Below are 17047 nucleotides of genomic sequence, written 5' to 3'. Positions count from 1 at the left end.
AAAGAAAAAAAAAAAAAAAAAAAAAAGGCAATATTCATGATTTTATTTTTTAATTTAAATTCTCCTAAAAATTATAAATTTAATTATTATTTTTTTTTATAGGGACATTGCTTGTTTAGCTGGATGGCACTCAAATACTTTAAATAAATAAACTATATATTATTATTTATTTTATTTTATTTTATTTTACAGGCAGCCAAACGGTAGCCCTAAGAGAGAGAGGGAGACGAAAAAATCGGGTGGACGGCGTTAATTGTCCGTGAAAGTGAAAGTGAAAGGTGGCGATGGTGAGACAGAATCGGCGATCAGATGGAAGTGGGTCCCACTGAAAGCTAAAGTTGAACAGACGAATCAAGTATCAAGTTCTGTTTCCATTTCATACGTTTTTTTTTTGGATCGCCGCATTCTATTCTAATTTCAAAACCAAAACTTATCCTATCCTCAACCAATTTTTTTTTTTTTATTTTATTTTTTTTAATTTTACGAAAAACAAATGTGATGCTAAATTCCATTTTTACCCCTACATTTGTCTTACTCGGTCTCGATTTGGGTCGATTGGTCAAGACATTGACAACTATCACTTTCCAAGTTATGAGCGTAGGAAGAGAGAACTGCTCTCATCTATCTGTTTCATGTTATAGTTTTATATAAAAGAGCTACGATGGTTGAATTGTTTCCAATAATTTCACTGAAACGTTCTTACAAATCTTCTAACCAAATATTATAAGGTTTTTGTTGTCTTATGAGAGATGAATATCTGGGCTCTCGATAATGAGTTTAGTGTGGATGAGCTTATGATAGTATTTGAATAGTTTAGTCTCTAATGGCAGTGACAATGGAAATGCACGAGCTTCTTTGATTACATTACCATTCAAACACGAAAGTAGACATTTAACATAAGATTACTTATTAGACATATGTATTTAATATCTTTTTAAGTTTAGGAACCTACTCGACACGAACTTGAAACTTCAATGACTAAGCTAGCAATATAACTGATCGTTCCGTTACATGATATGGGGTCGTATATAATGACAAAAGAGTTGTGAAAGAATCCTATTAACAATCATGATGAAACTAGTTAATGAAGTGGGGAGGAGTTCTTTATTTTACTTCAGTTCATCTTTGACTTCAAAGCTACAAGAGTTGCTGTCTGTGCTGTCTATGAAGAGACACTTTGAAAAACATGTCCCATTAGCTTCATAAACTCATGACACTCACAAGAGTCCAAAAATCAGAGGCACAGAGAGAGATATGAACTTAACTTAATGTAAACAAAAACTTCAATAACTATATTCATAATCATCATTTGTGCTAGATCTTAATAGGGATTTGGTTCACAAAAATGGCTTACAAGAGTTTCAAGCATGTGATGATGTTGCACAAAGTGGAAGCAAGCATAACAGGTTTAATGGATAATCATAAGTGTGTGAGGATCGAGAGAGAGCGTAACAGCCCAGCTCAAGCCCAAGCCCAAGCCCACCGCTAGCAGATATCGTCCTCTTCGGACTTTCCCTTTTGGGTTTTCCCTCAAAGTTTTTTAAAACGCGTCTGTTATGGAGAGGTTTCCACACCCTTATTTTATTCTCCTCTCCCACTGATGTGGGATCTCACAATCCGCCCCATTAGAGACTCAGCGTCCTCGCTAGCACTCGTTCTTCTCTCCCATCGATGTGCGATCTCACAATTTGTAACGGCTCAAGCCCACTATTAACAGATATTGTCCTCTTTTGGTCTTCTCTTTCGGGCTTTCCCTCAAGGTTTTTTAAAACGTGTTTACTAGGGAAAAGCTTCCACATCCTTATAAGGAATGTTCCATTCCGTTCTCCAACTGATGTGAGATCTCACAATTCATCCTCCTTCGAGGCCCAACGTCCTCAACACTCGTTCCTCTCTCCTATCAATGTGGGATCTCACAATTTGTAACGACCCAAGCCCACTACTCGATATTGTCCTCTTTGAGTTTTCCCTCAAGGTTTTTTAAAACGTGTCTACTAGAGAGAGGTTTCCACACTCTTATAAGGAATATTCCGTCCTCATTTCCAATCCACGTGGGATCCCACGAATATAGAAAATACTTTTTTTTTGTTCTCTCTGAACACTTGAGAAAAAGTGGCATATTTTAGGCATGTGAGGGCAGTAAACAGTATGACAGAGAGGGAGGATCTTTACGGTGTTAATGGTGGCATACAGACAGTATTATTATTATTATTAAGTCATGGATGAATATAAAAAGAAAGCATCAAAAGCAGTATCCACTTTTAGGATTATATGAGACATATAAATATTATCATGATCCCTGCTTTAGATTGCATATTGTCTCATTAAAATAACAAAAACTGAGCTACTAAATATGGAAACAAACCTGTTCTAACCCATTTGTGCCTCTGATTCTGCTTGTTCTTATGCTCATTCCTTTGCTGTGGCCTTTTTTGATGCAAATCTGCCCTTTTGATCTGCTAAGAATGCATTTTCATTTCAAAAAAATGGAATAGAACAATACCATTTTCAGGCAAAAACCGCCTTTCTCAACTAATTGTCACTGTTCAAATTGTATGATGAAGAACACAAGCTATGCACCTTGTTCATGTACCCAAAACCTGCTTCCCCACCTATAAATTCACCAAAATCTCAAGCCAAATTCAGTATCTGTACCTCGAATTCAGTTTTTTCGTTTCGATTCTGTACCTTTCTAATGGCTTCCTGGTTTTTTGTTCTTCTTTTCTTGGTTGGGAATGCTCGGGCGACGACTTTCAACCAAACCGACCTGCGAGCAGCCATGGATGACATGAGAATGAAATCTTACCATGGTTTTGTCATACTACTCAAGATCCTAAACAGCTCACATAAAAACTTGCTGAACTCAGATATAACGTTCTTCATGCCTGCTGATCAGGAACTTTCTCGAGCTGCTATTTCGCCTGACCGTATAGAAGAATTTGTTCTTAGTCATTCTATCCCCACGAGATTAGTGCTCAGCAATCTCTTGCACTTCCCGAACGGAAGCCTGGTTCCATCGAGCATTCCAAACAGAATGATCAGCGTAACCAACTGCAGAAAGATGGGTGTATGTATGAACAATGCACAAATTGTCACCCCAAATGTGTGCCTAAACTCAGCCATAAGATGTCATGGTATAAGCACAACTATTGCATATGACAATACTTCTTTTTCAGACATAAAGCATAGTTCAGCTGAAACAATAGTTCAGAGGAATGAGAAGAAAGGAGCGAAATCGTTACAGTATGCAGCAATGAAGAAGAACCGTCCGCTGCACTGAATCCATCCGCCGCCCGTCCCTGCAGCTTAGTTCATTCAAATAAATTCCCAGCTTTGTCGGTCATTTTCGAGATAGTAGTTCCTGTTTTACGCAACCTTTCTAATAAGGCATAGTAGTTTGCTGTAATGTTGTTGTTGTCTTCATCATGAAATACATTTATGCTTTTGGTTTTGTTCTTAGCAATCGACAGAAGTTCGACACGAAAGAAGCAGCCAACGACCGATTACATTTACCATATAAGTATCTGAAGATCTAGTAAGAAACAGCCTCATAGATTATCAGTCAACAAAACAACATAACTAAGAACATTTTAATTTACATATCGTCGTGCTCTCAAACCTTAGTATTCATCCGGGTTTGATCCCGAAAAGTTCTCATCTAGTAGCTGAATCTGGCTTAGAGGCATTATAGAGCAGATCTTGAATTTTTGAATACATAAGCATCTGCGAGGCCTCAGCCCCACCACTGCTCTGTGAAGCTCTTGAGCTTTCTTGTAGCTTGATCTTCTCAAGCAAATACTGCTTCTCGGCCTCGGCCTCGTTCAGACGTTGTTTTAGGTAATTGCTAGCATAATCTTCTTCGGACTTGTCCGTTTTGGCAAGAGAAATCCTTTGAAGCCTCTCGGCCTCTCGTTTGGCCTCATTGGCCTTAAGTTGGAACATATCAGCTTCTGCACACTTAAGTCTAACGATTTTCTCGAGTTCTTCAATTTGTAGCTTCTTTCGTTGTCGGTCCAGCTTTATCTCAGCTGCTTCCTTGGCCTTATCTTCAACCTCACGGTTAAAGGCCTCGACATCCATACGAGCCTTTTTCCAGCTTCTCATCTTCTCATTTGCAACAATTTCCATTTTTCTTATAACCTCCTGCACCACTTCAGTGATTCGGCTGCATGCTTCCTGTGGGGCTGCTAACCTACCCCCTTCCCCATTTTCAAGGCTACTGATAGACTCCGACTCGTTCTCTTCATTAAGACCAAGAAGAACATTAGATTTTTATGATTATTACTAGTAGAAATGGAAAGACACCGAGTAAACACGCCTAGAAAACCGCTCAAATGGGCGTAAAAAAAAAAGGAGGGACAAAAAATCTCCTCTCAAATGGAATAGATGGCTCCATGAACAATACATCAATCTCGGGTCATTCATGACATGCCGAGGAGCGAATTCCGGGAAGGTTTCTTTACACTTCTATACAAACAGCATCCCAAAGACAGGCTATATCGACTAAAGCTATCTTGTTTGAAAAGTTAGTTGAAAATGTTGGAAGTAAAAGAATAATCATGCTCACCTCTACCACTCGCTCGCACACGAAAATGATTCGAATTCTCATCAGCCAAGACAAAAAAGAATAGAGATTATATCGACAATGTACCTTGAAAAAACATCAATATTGCTCGGCATGCTGCTGTCGAATCCATTACTCCACTCTTCATTTTCTCTTTGAGATCTTCACATTTCCAAAAAAGCTTTATCCCTCCATGGTCCTCACTTCCGCGAAAGATCCTACTGACGAAATCAAGCTCCTTCATGAGAGATTCCTGTTCCCAGGACGGAGCACAATGTTGAAAAACATCTCGAACCCAACCAAGTAGCTCGGATGTCCGATGGCAAGCAGGACACTTGAAATGCATCTCAGTTCGTCCAGTTCCAATTCTTGCGGAAGATCCCTCGCAGATCTTTCCATCACGAATAGCACAATCGGTGTGCGACCAATGAGAGCACAAATCACAACCAATCCAACGACACGTGTTAACTTCAAAATCAAACTTGTTACATATTACACACATGCAGAGATTGCAGAAACCATTTCGGCTAGTACATATCTCACAAGCACAATCATCGGCTGGAAGCTGGTTTTGGCAAGCAATATTTCGACATCTCTTATACACATAAACCTCAATGAGCGTAGTCTGGGAGAGGCTAATATTTGGATGCAAGAACGCCTGAATTCCAGTATTGATTGCAACTAGAATTTCAAGCTGCACTCTATGTGCTCTAATTAAGGTCTTCGCAGTTAAATCCGTTCTATGCCGAACAAGCTTCTGCAGAATAAAAATCTCATCTCTCTGTTGTGCACTACCATTTCCATCAAGAATAGTTCGAAGCTCGTTCTTCAAATTTTCTAGAAAATTCTCGGGTAAGTGATGCATCTTTTCAGCGATTACCTCAATTCTGTCTCTTGCTATGTCACGAAGGGAGATTTTATCAGCCCTAGAAAGACGATGAATCACCGACTGTTCAACAAAATCATTATCTGCCTTTCCATTTTCCATCTTCTTTCCCATCACTCCATTGCCAATAGGCCACGTTTCCTGAGAACTAGCACTCTCAGCCGGAGAATCGTGAACTTGTTCAGAATTAGATCTGGGTACTTCAGGTGACAATTGGGGGTCCGAGGAAACTAATGAAAGAGACGTTTGTAGTTCCTCAGGTCGTGGCTGTTGTCGTGTGGGAATCATCTTTGACGCAGGCTGGAGATGGATGTTAGAACCAGACGATGCACCCATTAATCTTACTGCGTAAAAAAAAAACGATCATAAACATAAATAACCATCGTCAACCTTCGCTCAACAAGTACGTACATACATTAAACATTTTACGAGTAGGCAACTTCTAAGAAGAACTCCTAATTGCCATTTTACCAATCCCTTCCAAGATTACCATGGATAAGACACTAATGATTTTGTACGGTTTGGAACGATAAGAACCATCTAAACGCTAAATGATCACGACGAGGCTCACAGGCACAGAACTATGGGGAATAAGATCATTTATTTCATATGAATCATACGGAAAAGGCACTTAAATTTCAGGTTCAGGCAGAGACAGAGCTAACTACGAAGGGAAGCCCTCTCCGCAATGTACTCAAGGAGAGAAACGAAACAGTTCATGATTCCAAAACGACTAAAGATCATATCCACAGGCTCGAAAAGAAATAGAATCACAAGCAACAAACCAAGTTTAAAGCCAGATCAAGAACAACTTGATAACAATTGAACAAAAAAAACCCAGATCTCCTAGCATCCAAACACAACTAGAAACGTTTTAGCAAGAAGAACCAAGCCCGTACAACAAGTTCATACCTAAGGAACACAAGCAAATGAAACTCCAAAGATCAAGAAGAAAACGCCATTAGTTCTAGCGAGTTCATCAACTTCCCAACTCAAATACAGAAGAAGAAAGCTAAGAAAAGAAAAAAGAGAGCTAACCCACCAATTATACCACGGATTCGAGATGCTTAGCTGATAAAAGCTGTGAGAAAGACCAGAAATCAGAAAAGGGTCGACTTGGGTTTCATAATCAGTAGGGTAATTTGCAGATTTCAAAGCCCTGAAAACGAAAGACGAAGAGGAGGCGAACAAGAAGATAGACAGAGACGTGGTCTTTGCGTGTAGAAATGGGCCGAATACGGTCAGCGCCGGGTTCAACGATGCGTCTAAATTTGAGCTTTGTTTATAAGAGGAGAGGCCCTCAAATTGGTAAAGTTGGATTTATTTAAGATTTTCTTCTGAAACTTCAGATCTTTGCTTCAACTTCCAACATAAATTCGTATATCTGTACAAAACTAAAATAAAGGAAATTGGAAGAGGATAATTTGATTGCATTCAGCTATTTCTAGCATGCAATTTCTAGCTCCAATTTAGTTGAATTCAGCTATTCACATGCTTAAATTTGTTGTGAAATTAAGGGGATCGATAGCCCATCCCCACTTTCATCTCTAAGTTTATTGTTTCTTTCTTTAATCAATATCAATACTCGAATTTGAATTTCATGTGTGATACTATGTATTAAACTCTCAAGTTTCCCTTACCAATCGTTCATATAGCATTAACTAGCAGTTCAACGAGCTAAAAAAAAAAAAAACGCTAATTATCTAGACTTGTATACAATGAATTTGTCTACACCAGTATTGCATAAAGTTATTCGATGCAATAATGCAAGTGTGCAAGCTATAAGTCTTAACATAATGTAAGAATGAACGTAGTTAACAAAAAGCTAAACTATATATACTCTGATAAATATTTCAAATCTACTGATTTAAGTAGAAAATTCGTTAGAATGTTTGACATAAAGTTACCGCGTGTCATGACAAATCACTATTTTGTCAATTTTTCGTCCAACATTCAAATAGATTTTCACTTCCATGACAGACTTAAAACATTTATGTTAGGTCAACGATAATATTACCGTTTTGAAGGTTTTTTTTTTTTTTTTTTTTGAAGTTTTTGTTTATTAAACCACAGGATACATTTGAAAATTTAAAAATATATATTTAAAAAAATCAAATTGAAACATAGGAGTCAATTTGATAGCTAAAATGTTATTTGATTGATGATCGCTTTATTATTTCTCAAACATCGAGCGTTAAAATTAACAATATAAACACACCGCAACATTATCTTATACCATCAAACTCCGACGTGCATCACTAATAGAAAAAAATGATTTTAAAGAATAACAAGAATCATTTCTGAAACGTTAAGAATTAAGATTTCGCTTCACACGGCTAGATCACCAAAGTCCATTGAATACCTAAATACTTGAATATTTCCAAACATTACGAAAATTCATCTCTCACACTTCAAAATTAAAATCGAGATGCCAACTCCCCCCTTCTTCCCGAGAAAACAAAATTTAGTTGCCTCGACAACTAATCACAAAATAAAATTCGAGACACTTTCACAGTTTCTCGTTCATATATCCAAAGGTGGAAAGCTTCTAGTCGCGACACACCGACACAAACTTTCAGATATTCGAATCTCATGACCCAAAAGAAAAGGATTTAAAATGACCAAACTTTCCATTACTTCCCTTCTCTCCCTTTCTCATTAGGTACACATTCCTAAGAATTAACCAAGAAAACAACGACTCACAGAATGTCCACACCATTATCAATACACATATTGATCACACAAGCTATCAGGGGGAAGAGAAGCAACAAATAAACCAACACAAACACTAAGTGAACAAACTGTTCATAGATGAAGAGTGGTATCCACATCTTGATTATCTAAACAACTTCTTAAGCCACTACCCATGACTGAATTTCCAGGCATCAACCTAGCTTCATGGATATCGACTTGCTTACCTGCACTCGACGAGTTCAAGCCAAGGGAGAGGGAATCAGGGTTCAAATCTCTCGAGTTCGACGACCTATTGGATTCTAAATGCATTATCGAGGAGGTATTGACTCTATTCGAATCAGACAACAGGCTAAGAAGCTCCTTCTTCTCTCTCCTTTGTTTGTCTTTCTGCAACTGCCTGAACCTTTCCTGTAAGAGAGCTATGGAGGTACCAATCATGGTGGTTTCACTACTGTGCCTACCCATCTGCAGAGCAGTTCAATGGAAGTTTAAGCTGGTGGAAGTGCATAGAGTTGGGAGTTATAGGATTAAAATGTATTGCTCTTATGATTAGAGTAGGGGGGGAAATGGGGTCTTCTCTGATTGATAATCATACAGAGGGGGGAATCAGCTGGTTTGCAAGAAAATCCAAACAGCAAGAGGTTCAAAGGGTGGTGGTCTAGAGAGGGTTGGGTTGGTGAATATTTTAGAGAAAAGGGTTTATTTTATGGAAAACAAATGTATGTAACAAGTCCAAACCAGATATGGATGGTAGCGTTTGGAAGGAAGGGTTGAGGAATAAAGGGTTAGGTAATGGTTTGTGTCATATTTTTTTGTCATTTAGAACAGCCTTGAGTTAGAACAGCATTTACCAATGTTTTGGACGCTTCCAATTCCTTTCATATATTTTGAATGGGGTTGTGAAGAGGGCCAGGGGAAGGCGAGAATCTGCAGAGAAGACAAGGTTTAGGAGGAATATTTTGCATTAAAGATGATATCAATCAGCCCCCCCCTTCTCATATAATGCATGAAAGAGAAAGAGAGGGAGAGAAAGAGGACAATAATACCTGATTCAAACCCTTTTTTTTTTTTCTCTCTTTCTTCTGTTTTCTAATGCTTATTTCTTTTCTCAAGGAGAAATCAACTTCGATTCTGCTTTCTTTGGGTTAAATGGTGTTAAAACAGTTGTAAAACACACCGGACGATGTGCTAGCGAGGAGGCTAAGCCCCTAAGAGAGGTGGACATTGTGCCAACAAGGACGTTGGGTCCTAAAGGGGGGTGGATTGTGAGATCCCACGTCGGTTGGGATTGGGATGACAATGAAGCATTCTTTATAAGGGTGTGGAAACCTCTCCCCAGTAGACGCGTTTTAAAATCTTGAGGGGAAGTTTAGAAGGGAAAGGCCAAAGAGGACAATATCTGTTAGCGGTGGGCTTGAGCGGTGACATTATCATCAAACGAAGATTGTGAAATGATATCAAATAATCAAGTAAACTCGGGTCAGACATAGGGCAGGAAAATGTGTTATACATTTATTCACGGTTCTTTCTCAATGTTGTTATTCAGGAAGTGCCAAAAATTGAGGCACTCGAAGAATAGCTTTGACTCTAGGACTAGGACTAGGACTAGGACTAAACAAACTCACATTATGGTTCGGTCATTAATCCTGTGGCTAATCAAACAATTTCACTATTTATTGATGACTCATAATAGTAATATAGAAGGAATAGACCTGCTCCACGGCAGCATTCCGTTGGTACGACGTTTGGCAATGGAAAGAATCAAGTGAATCAACAAATCGTGTGGTGTATCGGCATCGATATTATGTATACGCAGATATTCCAGTTCTAATAGTCATCGAACATCGAAAACTGTGCAGAAACTATCAGTTTTACCCTGCAAAATCGAGATGCAAGAATATTCAGTACACATTCCTCCATTATCAGTAGAAAATCAAAAGATAAACTGGAAAGATAGAGATTCTGAAGTAACATCGTCAATGGAATCGTTGCAGAGACGATCTTAAAGCTTAACGCATCGAGATCCTCTGGATCTCGATGCTATAAGGCATTTTTGTATTAGAAAGATATCCATGGAATCAGAACCCACCCCACTACTCCACGGGAAGACTTCCCGACGTAAAGAAGATATTCATTTATCAAGTTTTCTTTCTAACTCTACCTAGAGGCTCGAACCGAGCATCAAGCTTTGTTTCTACCTCGAGGCTTGAACACTGCATCTTTTGGAAACTTCCTCAAAAATCATAAATTCTACGACTAAGACCGCCCCTTTAAAGACCGTAAAAGACTTTCAGTGTTTTCATCAAATGGCATGACGAAACGATATAGATTTAAGGGTAAAAGATGCTTAGTACGAGTCGTGGACGGCAACTGGATGAAACGAACTCTACCTTTAGAAAGCAGTATCGTCTCCTTCTAAAGCGCATCAATGGTTTGTTGTTCTGCAACAGTACTACAGCAGACGTTTCAATAAGAGGAATAAAATCGAAACTAAAGCGTTAAAATCGAAGAACAAAAGACAACGAACACAAATTGGTAATCGTTGTTCATGGATATTTTCGCTTACCACGTTAATAAAGCCATTCAGGAACGAAAATGCCCTCAGGTAAACTCTGCAATTCCCATTAGACCAGTGTCCATTATTACATGGGAAGCTTGAGACCATTCTTCTTGTTCAAATAAGCGAACCTTAAGTTAACGTTTATCTTTTACACTTCCCAAATGTTTAGAGACTTGCGGGATCTCGATCGAGCAATCGAGTGTAGATAGTTCTCTGGCCAACATAACGTACGTCTGGAGATTGAGAGTACAATTTCTCGATTCCATGACATGAAGAAGCTTCAAACTTAGATCAGTTTCCCCCTCCTTGAGTAACCCATCAAGTAACACTGTCCAGACAACCTCGTCACTATTCCAATGCTTCTCGAGCATAGTTTGAAACATACATTGAGCTTCGTGTCTGCAATTCGCTTTGCTAAGTGCACATATGAGAGCCTTGTAAGCTGATAGGTGCAGCTCGAAACCTATTGTAACCATAGAGTCGAAGACTTTAAGAGCAGATTCCACTTCCAAGTTCTTACATCGACCAACCAATAGAGCGAGATAAATTTCTTCACCAGGTTGCAAATCTTTCTCCTTCATGCTTGCAACAAGCTGATCTGCCTCGTTGCATCTTCCCTCTCCACACAAGCCTTTCACTAAAGTGGTATACGTATCAACCGTTGGCTCGCATCCATAGCAAGACAACCTAGCCAGGAGATCGTACATTGTGCATGTGCTGTGATGTTTATCGTTAGAGCTACAAGTATACGTGACTTCATGTTCGGCTACAACTTTTTCCGTAAGCGACTGGCTTTCCTTTTGCAATCCCTTCAGCAATATGCCGAAGGTTCGATAATTCGGTCTGCAGCCAACATCAATCATTCGCCTGCAAAGAAGAAATGCATGATCAATTCTGCCAAGTGCAACAAAACCATCCATAAGAGACGTAAAAGTTATCTCATCCGGGGTTAATCCTTTCTTCTCCATTTCATCGAGTAACCTTTCTGCATCCTCGGCCCTACCTTCTTGGCATAGGCCGTAAATTAAGGAACTATAGGTATATAAATTTGGTAAATAACTTCTTTTCTCCATTTCATGGAAAATTTTGAATGCAAGACTCGTCCTGCCATTCCTGCACAGTCCATCAATCAAGGCGGTGTAGGTAATGACATTCGGGAGCAAGCCTTGCTTCACCATTTTACCACAGAAATTCTCGGCTTCAGAAAAACGATTAATTTTAGAGAAACCGCTTATCATCACATTGTAGGTTTCACTACTTGGACGATTTCCACTTTCCACCATCTTCTCAAACAATGTCACAGCATCATCCACTTTTTCGACAGTGAAATATCCATCGATTAAAGCTGTATACGTAACTTGATTCGGGGAAATACCATGTTCCTCCATTTCATTGAAAAGAGAAGAAGCATGATCCAATTTTCCCGCTTTAGAAAACCTCGAAATCAGTTCAGTATAAGTCCAAGAATCGGGCTTAAATCCATTCCCCTTCATCATTTCTAACAATCTCATTGCATTGTTCATATAACCCTGCTTGGTATATCCATAAATAAGTGTATTGTAAGTTATCACATTAGGGGAAGGACCAGCCTTGAGCATTTTGTCAAAGAGAACCATTGCCTTCTGAATGTCACCCGTGGAACAAAAGCCTTTAATTATTTCGTTATACGTTCGTGTATTCGGCAAACTGCCATGACTCTCCATCCACTGAAAAATCTTGAGGGCGGTTTCGAATCTTCCTTCCACACACAACTGATTAATCAGGGCATTGTACGTAACAGTTGTTGGAACCAAACCGTCAGCCAACATCTTGTGATATAGGCCAATCGCAACCTGAAATTTCCCGTCTCGTGATAAACCACTAATTAGAGCTGTAAATGTTTGAACATTCGGGCTACATCCCCTCTTTTTCATTTTTCCTAGAAGCCCTACTGCCTCACTAAGACGACCAGCATCACATAACGAAACTATTGGAACGGTGTACGTATATACGGTTGGTTCGATCCCTTTCTCAACCATTTCCTCAAGCAAATCCATTGCCTCTTCTAGCCTCTCTTCATTACATAGTCCATTGATAAGGGTTGAATAAGTCACAGAATTTGGATCGTGCCCGTCTTTCACCATTCGGTCAAACATTTCGAAGGCCAAATCTAAGTTTTGATTTCTACAATGCCCAAGAATCAAAGATGTGTAGGTAAAAGCATCTGGACCGGCATCATAATGAAAAATATGACTCATAATCACCTCTGCTTCTTGAACCATTCCCTTCTTGCACAAGATATTTATCATTGTATTAAATGTCAATAAACTGGGTCTGATCCCACTGTTAAGCATCTCAATATACACATCTCGAGCTAAACCAACCATTTCAAACTTGCCCAACTGAATCAAAAGAGTATTAAAACTATACAAAGTATAACCAAAACCATGTTTAGTATTAATCTCACTCAAAAACTGAATTACCCTCTTAATCTCTCCCTCATTCCTGCATGTTTTGATCATTAAAATTCTTACATGATCAGCAGGCGCAAAGAGACGATCCTGGACTAACCTATTCAGCATCGAAACGAAGCAGCTCATGTCGTGTTGGAAAAAATGCCTCTTCGAAACCCAGTAAAAGAAGCGCAAGATTAAATCCGTGTTCTCGTGCGTTTCGAGGATCTTCACTACATGATGGGGTTCGAGTTTGCGGCTCAAATGGCAAAGCTCTGAACTCCATTCCCATTTGGGGCGCGAAAGAATGTCAGAGATTTTAGATACCAATTCCGGCAAAGGGTCTGCGGCGGGCGAAAGTGAAGGGACTGAACAAGGGTGCGGCTCCGACGAGAAACTGAGAGATTGGTGAGAACCCAGAAGAGAAATAAGGCTATGGAGGCAAATACGAGGTGGGGTTTTGTGGGGTTTTAACATTTCGGATTGTGGGCAGTCGTGAAGCTTCTGAAGGTTTCAAAGATCTGGGAGATGGGGCGGCGGAATTAAGGGAATAGAGATGTGGGATTATCAGCGTTGCGGCCGACGTGGTCATTGGGGAACCATAGAGATCGAGCCCCCAATTAGGCTAGCGGAGGGAAGAGGAAGAAGAAAAGGAAACCAACCGAACTCGAACCGCAGCCGCCAATGGCCTGAAAGTTTCCAAGTTCTCCTTTTCGGCAAGAAATTAGTTCATAGAGAAGGTAATGAAACAAGACAAGGGTTTAATTTTTCTCCAAAGAAAAGGGTTTAATTTTTCTCCAAAGAAAAGGGTTGAATCCACAATTTCTCGCATTATTGTTTCATTGGTGTTAAGGAAATTAGAACCATCCCGTGGGCTTTTCATCGTTGTGTTTGTTTATTAACCCTCAATTCTTGGAGATATGAACCTAAACTTTCACTTTTTTTTTTTTTTTTTTTAAGAACTTATAAATATTATTTTTAAACTCCTTAAACACAAAATTGAAATATCTATCGAACTAATAAAGATTGGCCCTGTATTTTTTTAGGGTTTTGCCTTGGAATGACGTGTCAATCTCATTGAACTGATGTTTTGGGCTTTCTCGATAGCTTTTAAAATGAGTTTCTATGTTTGATTCTTTCCACGTAGATTCGAGATCAACTAACCAAGCCCCTTATCTTGCCAAATCAACTTCCGAGCTTGTCACCTCTACACTTGGGCAGAGTGGATCATGCATTGCTCAATTTCATGGACTTTTTGGATAATCAAAATTGGTCCATCGAACATTTTGGGTGTTCAACCAACTTTATGAGTCCCTTCCTTTGTTTGTTTGCCCAACAAAATCTATCGTATTTATAGTAGGTTCAAAGTTTTGGCTCCAATCTACTAAGTAGGTCGTATCAACGGTACTATGAATCGGGAGCGTGCATAACTGATAAATGGGTGGAAGCTTAATGCACGTGCACAGTTTTTTACTTGAGTTTGCTCTTTGTTATAAGATTTACAACAATAAACACATCATTTCTAAACGATCAACCTGCTCGAGATTGAGTTATCAATGACCTCAAGAAAATTTGGGTTCTTAATGCCTAAGGCCAAGGCTAGCAAGGATTGAATTTTGGTTGAAACAAGCAAGTAGCAGTTCATCTAATTAGAAATTCTATATAAACATCACAAAGCACAACTTTGAACTTCAATCATACAAATTTGATTGCAGGAAGTTTGGACTAAGACATTACACAGCGCTCACTCATGGAGTCAAGAACAGTCGTTTCCTACCGAACCTGCTCGACTGTAAAGGAGAGGGACGAAGCTGCTCGATTCTTCATTTTCCGGGGACGAAGTTGGTGGCATAAGCCCAAGCATTGTTGGCAACAGGGTCTGCAACATGGTCGAACAGATTCTCAATAGGACCCTTTCCAGTGACAATAGCCTGCACGAAGAATCCAAACATGGAGAACATTGCCAGCCTTCCATTCTTCAGCTCCTTCACTTTCAACTCAGCAAAGGCATCTGGGTCATCCGCCAATCCCAGTGGGTCGAACGCCCCTCCTGGGTAGATTGGGTCCAGCCCTTCACCAAGAGGACCGCCCCCAACCCGGTAGCCTTCCACGAACCCCATCAGCACAACCTGGCAAGCCCAGATGGCCAGGATGCTCTGTGCGTGGACGAGGTTTGGGTTGCCAAGGTAATCGAGGCCACCTTCGGAGAAGATCTGTGAACCGGCCTTGAACCATACTGATTCACCGAACTTGACACCATTCTTTGCAAGGACTTCTGGGAAGACACAGCCTAGTGCACCGAGCATGGCCCATCTGGAGTGGATCACCTCGAGCTCACGGTTCTTGGCGAAGGTCTCGGGGTCTGCTGACAGACCGGCTGTGTCCCAGCCGTAGTCACCTGGGAACTCTCCAGTCAGGTAGGATGGTGTTTGTTCAGAGAAGGGTCCCAAGTATTTTGGGCGATCTGGACCATACCTGTTAAGAAAACAAAGCGTTTGCATTTCAAATGGAACTTCAAATTCTTCTTCTTATTTGTTCTTCGAATCACCGTAAAGTGATCTTTTCTCGAACTTATCATATTCAACTACAGAAATCCATGACGCGGAGATGGAGAAGTTCCCGCCTCCTATTTCAATCTCTATCTCTACGAAATTCACAATTTCGTAGGGATGAGAGTAGAGATTTACGGCTTGAAATTTGCAGGAAACTTCTCAAACGGCCAGTAGTCTAAGAGTTACTATCCAAGCCTCACAATTCATGAGAGCGCGGTTCTCGCCTAACTAGTTCATATCCAAGATGACATCGAAGTCTTGCATGTTTAACACTATCAGACTTCTATGACTCGTTCTGACACTGTTACACTACCTCCCTTAACCCTATGAATGTAGCCATCAAAAACTCGTGACACTATTATACTACCCCTTAATCCTATGAGCAGCCATCAAAAACTAGTGAGCAGAGGGGTGGATACGGACGGGGTGGCCTCTAACGGTTCCAACTCTAAGTGGGCTAGCTCAACAAATCCATGAAAGATAAACGAATGTGTAGAACCTGAATCAAATAATACCAAGGCCAAATGACCAAAGACGGGTAGTGTATCTGTCACAACTGTGTCTAACTCGTCAGGCTCGCTCAGTTAGAGACGAGCCTCTGCAGGGACAGCCCCACGAGTTAAATAAACACGACACTTTGTATCACAGGTAAAAACTAGCCAAATATACTAGCATAAAGATACAGAAAACACATCAGGGCAGTAACTTTAGAACAGTTTAACTTCCTCTGATCCTGATAAACAAAAAGAGAGCTAAACAAACACTCCCAACAAACTGGTAAAGTAAATATATGAAGGAGCTTTACCATATGCTTTGAGGAGCACTCTTGACCGTCCGCCGCATGGTGAAGCGGCTGCCACCGAAAGCGCCGACCTTTCGGACGAGCTCATTGGATTGCTTCAAGGCAGTCTGGCCGGCAAAGGCGGATTGCTGGATAGCAGAGGTGGCCATTTTTGGGTGAAGGCTGGGTTTAGACGAGGATGAAGGTAGTGAAAATGGAGGTTATATTGGGGATGGAAAGATATAGTGGATTAGGATTGCTACACGTCAGCAGCATCCTATTGGTCCTTCTGCTTAAACCCAGATTCTCATGCAGATCATTTATGGCGTATTATTATGCCACGTGGCATCTAAGATATTGGTGGGGTCGCCCGCATGCCACAAGTATCCTTTTTATTGGGCCGAGACAAGAAAGCCCAAAACTCCAATGGATCAAGTGGGCCGTTAGATTTGTCCTCCAATATCTTGGGAAATGTTTGGTTTTTCAAATTTGGGAAGAATTAAAATAGTAACATATAAAAAATGTATATAAAATAAATAATATGAATAATTGGATTAGTTAAAGTGAGCGTAACTCGA

The 17047-nt window shown here is 40.1% G+C and overlaps 4 protein-coding genes across 7 annotated transcripts; 1 reads left to right on the top strand and 3 right to left on the bottom strand.

Annotated features, from left to right (window-relative positions):
• The first annotated feature begins 2666 nt into the window (after positions 1-2666).
• Positions 2667-3454, top strand: LOC111435225. Its single transcript, XM_023072627.1, has one exon. It carries the CDS (start codon positions 2696-2698, stop codon positions 3278-3280), a length of 585 nt encoding a protein of 194 aa, XP_022928395.1. The 5' UTR covers positions 2667-2695; the 3' UTR covers positions 3281-3454.
• Positions 3398-6674, bottom strand: LOC111435224 (OBERON-like protein). 2 transcript variants are annotated; one of them, XM_023072625.1, is made up of 3 exons: positions 6493-6674; positions 4652-5794; positions 3398-4241 (listed from the first exon to the last, which is right to left on the bottom strand). In XM_023072625.1, exons 2-3 carry the CDS (start codon positions 5784-5786, stop codon positions 3655-3657), a joined length of 1722 nt encoding a protein of 573 aa, XP_022928393.1. In that variant the 5' UTR covers positions 5787-5794; positions 6493-6674; the 3' UTR covers positions 3398-3654. The 2 variants fall into 2 exon arrangements, with proteins under 2 accessions (XP_022928393.1, XP_022928394.1); XM_023072626.1 differs by lacking the exon at positions 6493-6674 and adding an exon at positions 6363-6486.
• Positions 6675-7799: 1125 nt separating this feature from the next.
• Positions 7800-14005, bottom strand: LOC111435247 (pentatricopeptide repeat-containing protein At5g65560-like). 3 transcript variants are annotated; one of them, XM_023072669.1, is made up of 4 exons: positions 10711-14005; positions 10535-10596; positions 9857-10020; positions 7800-9071 (listed from the first exon to the last, which is right to left on the bottom strand). In XM_023072669.1, exon 1 carries the CDS (start codon positions 13611-13613, stop codon positions 10839-10841), a length of 2775 nt encoding a protein of 924 aa, XP_022928437.1. In that variant the 5' UTR covers positions 13614-14005; the 3' UTR covers positions 7800-9071; positions 9857-10020; positions 10535-10596; positions 10711-10838. The 3 variants fall into 3 exon arrangements, with proteins under 3 accessions (XP_022928437.1, XP_022928436.1, XP_022928438.1); XM_023072668.1 differs by lacking the exon at positions 7800-9071 and having other exon boundaries at positions 9632-10020; XM_023072670.1 differs by lacking the exon at positions 7800-9071 and having other exon boundaries at positions 9632-10020; positions 10535-10585.
• Positions 14006-14736: 731 nt separating this feature from the next.
• On the bottom strand, positions 14737-16683 carry LOC111435134 (chlorophyll a-b binding protein 151, chloroplastic). The gene is made up of 2 exons (XM_023072472.1): positions 16494-16683; positions 14737-15611 (listed from the first exon to the last, which is right to left on the bottom strand). Exons 1-2 carry the CDS (start codon positions 16637-16639, stop codon positions 14960-14962), a joined length of 798 nt encoding a protein of 265 aa, XP_022928240.1. The 5' UTR covers positions 16640-16683; the 3' UTR covers positions 14737-14959.
• Between the last annotated feature and the right edge of the window lie 364 nt (positions 16684-17047).

The sequence above is a fragment of the Cucurbita moschata genome, unplaced genomic scaffold, assembly GCF_002738365.1.
Source record: "Cucurbita moschata cultivar Rifu unplaced genomic scaffold, Cmos_1.0 Cmo_Scf00048, whole genome shotgun sequence".
NCBI lineage: Eukaryota > Viridiplantae > Streptophyta > Magnoliopsida > Cucurbitales > Cucurbitaceae > Cucurbita > Cucurbita moschata.
This window is presented reverse-complemented; position numbering and strand designations above follow the sequence as displayed.